We start from the raw sequence: 4473 nt of genomic DNA on the forward strand, positions 1-4473 counted from the left end.
ATATATATATACATATATAAAATTAATAATATATATAAAATTAATTTGATATATATAATATATCAAAATTATTAGTTAAAAAAATATATATATATGATTAAAGCTCTTTTGTATATTTGATGAGATATAAAAAATGTGTTTCATTAAGATATTTCTTAAATCGGATGAAACTGGTAATGTTAAACTATATTATTGCCAATTACTTAAATGATTTGATCGAAAAAAAACAGAAGAAAAGTACTTATATTAAACATAAAATAAAAATTAAAAAAAGATTAAAATCTTCTGCATATATCTAATATTTTGAATGCAGAGCAAAGTGAAATTGTCAAATAAGCTGGAACGCACATTTTGTATTCATCTTCGACTTGAGATCTCGAATTACTCATTCGTGCCGCTCAATTAAAGAAATATAGAGCATGATACATAATAGATTCTATAGAATACTTTCTGTAGAAAATATAATAGCACATATTGTGATTTCCAGTTTTTTATAATGACGATTTCTCTATTTATCTCGAAGGCTGTTAATATGTTTCTTTAAGTTAAGTTTTACAAACGTCAGTGGCGATAAACAAAAAACCTAAGGCAACTAATTTTGTATAAGTAAATATTTCATAAATATCTCTAACGAATCACTTTTTTGATAGCTATAGACACGTTACGATACATTTAAATTTTATTTTATTAAGTAACATACGCGACCAAAGAAAAGTATATGAAATGTTAATGCAAAGAAAAAGTGATTCTTAGCAAAGAAAAATAAAAATGCAAGATATAAGAGCTTTATATAAAAACTTTACAAGATAAATAGCTGCAATTTTAAAAAGTGTAAAATTGAATTTTATTTATTTTAATTTAATTCAATGTAAATATTAAAATTATGCTGCTACAAATGATGAATGAAAGCTTATAAAATGCAGCTTATAAGTTGCAGTAAATTGCAAAGTTTAGGATTGTTATATATTTAGTATTATTAATTATTATCAACATAAATTACATGATCTCTAAAATATCTCAAAAAAACGCTTTTTTATTAAAACATATGAATATGTCTATCGTAAACATAAATAATTGAACTGGCAATAAGTAAATATATTATTTCTATACAAATATGAAAGCTCAGAAAAAATATCATGTAGGCGTTAAAATAATCAGAGTTTATATATACATATGTGGTATAAATTATATTCCAGTTCAAAGAGCATTCGAGTGCAGTTTAATATTTACAATAAATATTCTAATTAAATGCAGCTCATCAAATATACGTATATATATATATATATACGTATATATATATATATAATATATTTATATAATTTAAAAAAAATCAATCTAACCAGTCATTATAATTATTATTTAGTTTAATTTAGTCATAAACTGATATGAGATTTATAGTAGCTTTGGAAAGAAAGTCATTAATATATACACATACAAATATAGCAATCATTTAGACATTAATCCACATAGTTATTATCTAGTCATTACTTAATTTTTACTAGTCACTTTGTCATTTTGTTATAATATATTGACATATTATTTTAATTATAAATAACCATCGATTAACGCACAATTTTCCAATGTAATTCTCGAATTTGTTGTTATGCATTACGATTAATATGACAGCTAGTATATACCGTGAATGTATATATGTGTATTATTATATATATATATATAAAACATTACATATTGTTAAATGAGAAATATTAAATTTGTATAATATTTGTTTAATATTATGTTTGTATAATTTAACATTTTCTATGTTTAATGGCAGTTATTGCAAATTATTGCAAGCACATATATATATATACACATAATCATACATCATAAATATTATGTTATTAACATGCTTATTATGTTATTAAAATAAATTATTAGTACATGTAACACTTATAATTTATTTTAAAGTCATAGCAGCAGATGTGACTATTTGTAGCAGCAAATACAAGTATTATTGACAGCATTTATGATGATGAGTTTGCAATATATAATTGGTATAAAGAATAATTACATTGATTAAAATAAACGTATGTATATGCACATACTCATTAACACATAGACATACGCGTGCGCGCGTATGTATTTGTGTGTACTGCATGTTTCGAGAAACTTACAATTTGTGCGGCATTGAAACATAGAATATTCGTGCGTTCATATCAATAAAAAGGAATATCATAATTATTGTCTTAGAATTAAAGATATAAAAAATAGAAATAACTATTAATGAGATAAAGTATGGCCATCATATATATCATTATGTCATCGTCTTATCATCACTATATATATAACTATATATATAAAAGAAAAAAAATAGGAAGAAAAATTGTTAGATCATTAAAGATACAAGTAACATTATTACGTTATATATCACGACATTTATCAATTAGCTATTAGAGAGATTAAGTCTCATACGTAATACGACGTAAATTACGGATTTCGTACACGATAAGAGAACATAATGGAAAATAAAGTAGTGACAGAGTAGTATGTAGAGAATAATAATTTATAATTTACGAGGACAATATGATAATCAACGATCACGTTATATTTTTATTTCATTTTTACAAAAATTTAATAATATGTAAATATTGAGAAAGAGAAACTGCAGACTAACACATGTAATTTTTTATGCATGATAAACTTGATGCTATACTACACAATGATACATATAAATATCGCATAAGTATAAACCGTAGAAATTTTGCAATAATATCGTGAAATTGTGAATTTTATGTAAGCTGAATATATTTTGGATATGTGCTAACAAGGATATAAAACTGATATATATTTTGCATCATGGATATAAAATAATTTTTTTAAGATATAAGATATAAGGAATGTAAAAAAATGCAATTTTAAAATAATTAATCAATATCATGCCTAATTTTCATTATTAAAAATTTGTCATAAACTTGAGCTGTTTCCATCTTTAATAAAAACCGTAACAATATTTTTATATCGAAATTTATCATTTATTATATCCATCCAATAAGACTGCAATAAAATTGATAAAGAATAATTTAAACAAAGATATTTACGTAAATAAAAACTTTTCTTATCTTTATATTTTTATGTAAAACATTTACAATGTTATGCACACAATTTTATTACTTTTTTTAAGTCATACACATATAATAAAACATGCCATATAAAAAAAATTAAAATTGTACATATTTTGTCTAAAAATTATTAATTATTGGCATAATTATTGGCATTCATTTTCAGATCTTTCAATGATCACAGTATTCGCTCATTACATAGAGATTTCACATATGGCCTCAAATATGTGTATATAAAAATTGACCAACTAATTTTGGCACATCCGTACATTACTTACAATTAATAATTTCATCAGTATCTTTTCTTTCTTCAGTATCATAGAAAAAAATTATTTAAAAAGTACATATTTTTAATATATAAAAAATATTTCTACCATAAACAATTAAATGTGCATTAAATGTGTGTATGATACAATTGAGCACAATATTTTACATGCAATGCATAGTCAAAAGTTTATAATTCACAATGTGAATCAGAATATCATTTAATTTATGTATATATATTTTAAATTAAGTATCTCGCATTTTGCAAGCATTGTTTATTTCAAAGTTATATTGCGTGATACTAATATAATTTTGCCTCCAGATTTCTTTGTGACAACTTGCATTTTATCATCTTCTTCATAATTGTCTGGAAGTAGCGTAGTTTCCTCTGTGTTTTGTACGTCATCTCCATTGTTATCTACATAAATGATAAAAACATAAAAGAAATTATTGTAGGTTTATTGTTCCTTTCACAAATTTTTTAATCCAGATTTCTACGTCGAATTGAATATAAGAATATATAAGAATCTATAATATATATAATAACAATAAAATAAAAAGAATGAAAGTTTACTTGAGATTTTATAAAAAGTAAATTAAGAACAAGTTGAATGTGAACATTATAAGAACATTACTTTTACAATTTACAGCAGAAAGATAAAAATTAAATATATGCAGTAATCGCTATGTTTAAAATTTTAATTACCACGTGCACGATTATCAGGATCTTCCAAAATGTTGACAACTGGATTATCCTGCTCTGCGGAATTATTCGTCGAGTCATTCATGGCTTGTTTCGATTCCGTTTCAACTGAAAGCCATGTAAGCTAAATTACTATACTAAAGTAAAAAATTCATATGTCTCTGAAAAATTTTAATTATTGTTTGTTGTTTGTTATACAGAATATATATGACTGTATATAATGCGAATTATTAGATACGCGTGTTAGTAATTAATAATTATATGCAACTTCCTGCATCAGCACTTGTAAACTCCATGCAGTTAATATAAAATATGTTAATTTTTTATATATCACAGTTTTCATAATATCAATACTAAGTATTGATATTACCGCAACCAATTCATTTCCCTTGATATATATATATATATATATATATATATATATATATATATATATATATATATATA

General features: G+C 23.1%; 1 protein-coding gene across 1 annotated transcript in view; it reads right to left on the reverse strand.

Annotated features, from left to right (window-relative positions):
- Positions 1 to 3598: 3598 nt before the first annotated feature.
- Positions 3599 to 4473, reverse strand: part of LOC105617067 — a 4778-nt gene continuing 3903 nt past the window's right edge. Inside the window, exons 5-6 of the mRNA XM_012198645.1 lie at positions 4030 to 4134; positions 3599 to 3741 (exon numbers count right to left, since the gene is read on the reverse strand). Coding sequence (XP_012054035.1) covers positions 3599 to 3741; positions 4030 to 4134 — 248 coding nt within the window. The remainder of the gene's footprint in view (positions 3742 to 4029; positions 4135 to 4473) is intronic.

Source organism: Atta cephalotes (assembly GCF_000143395.1).
Source record: "Atta cephalotes unplaced genomic scaffold scaffold00011, whole genome shotgun sequence".
In the NCBI taxonomy this organism is placed as follows: domain Eukaryota; kingdom Metazoa; phylum Arthropoda; class Insecta; order Hymenoptera; family Formicidae; genus Atta; species Atta cephalotes.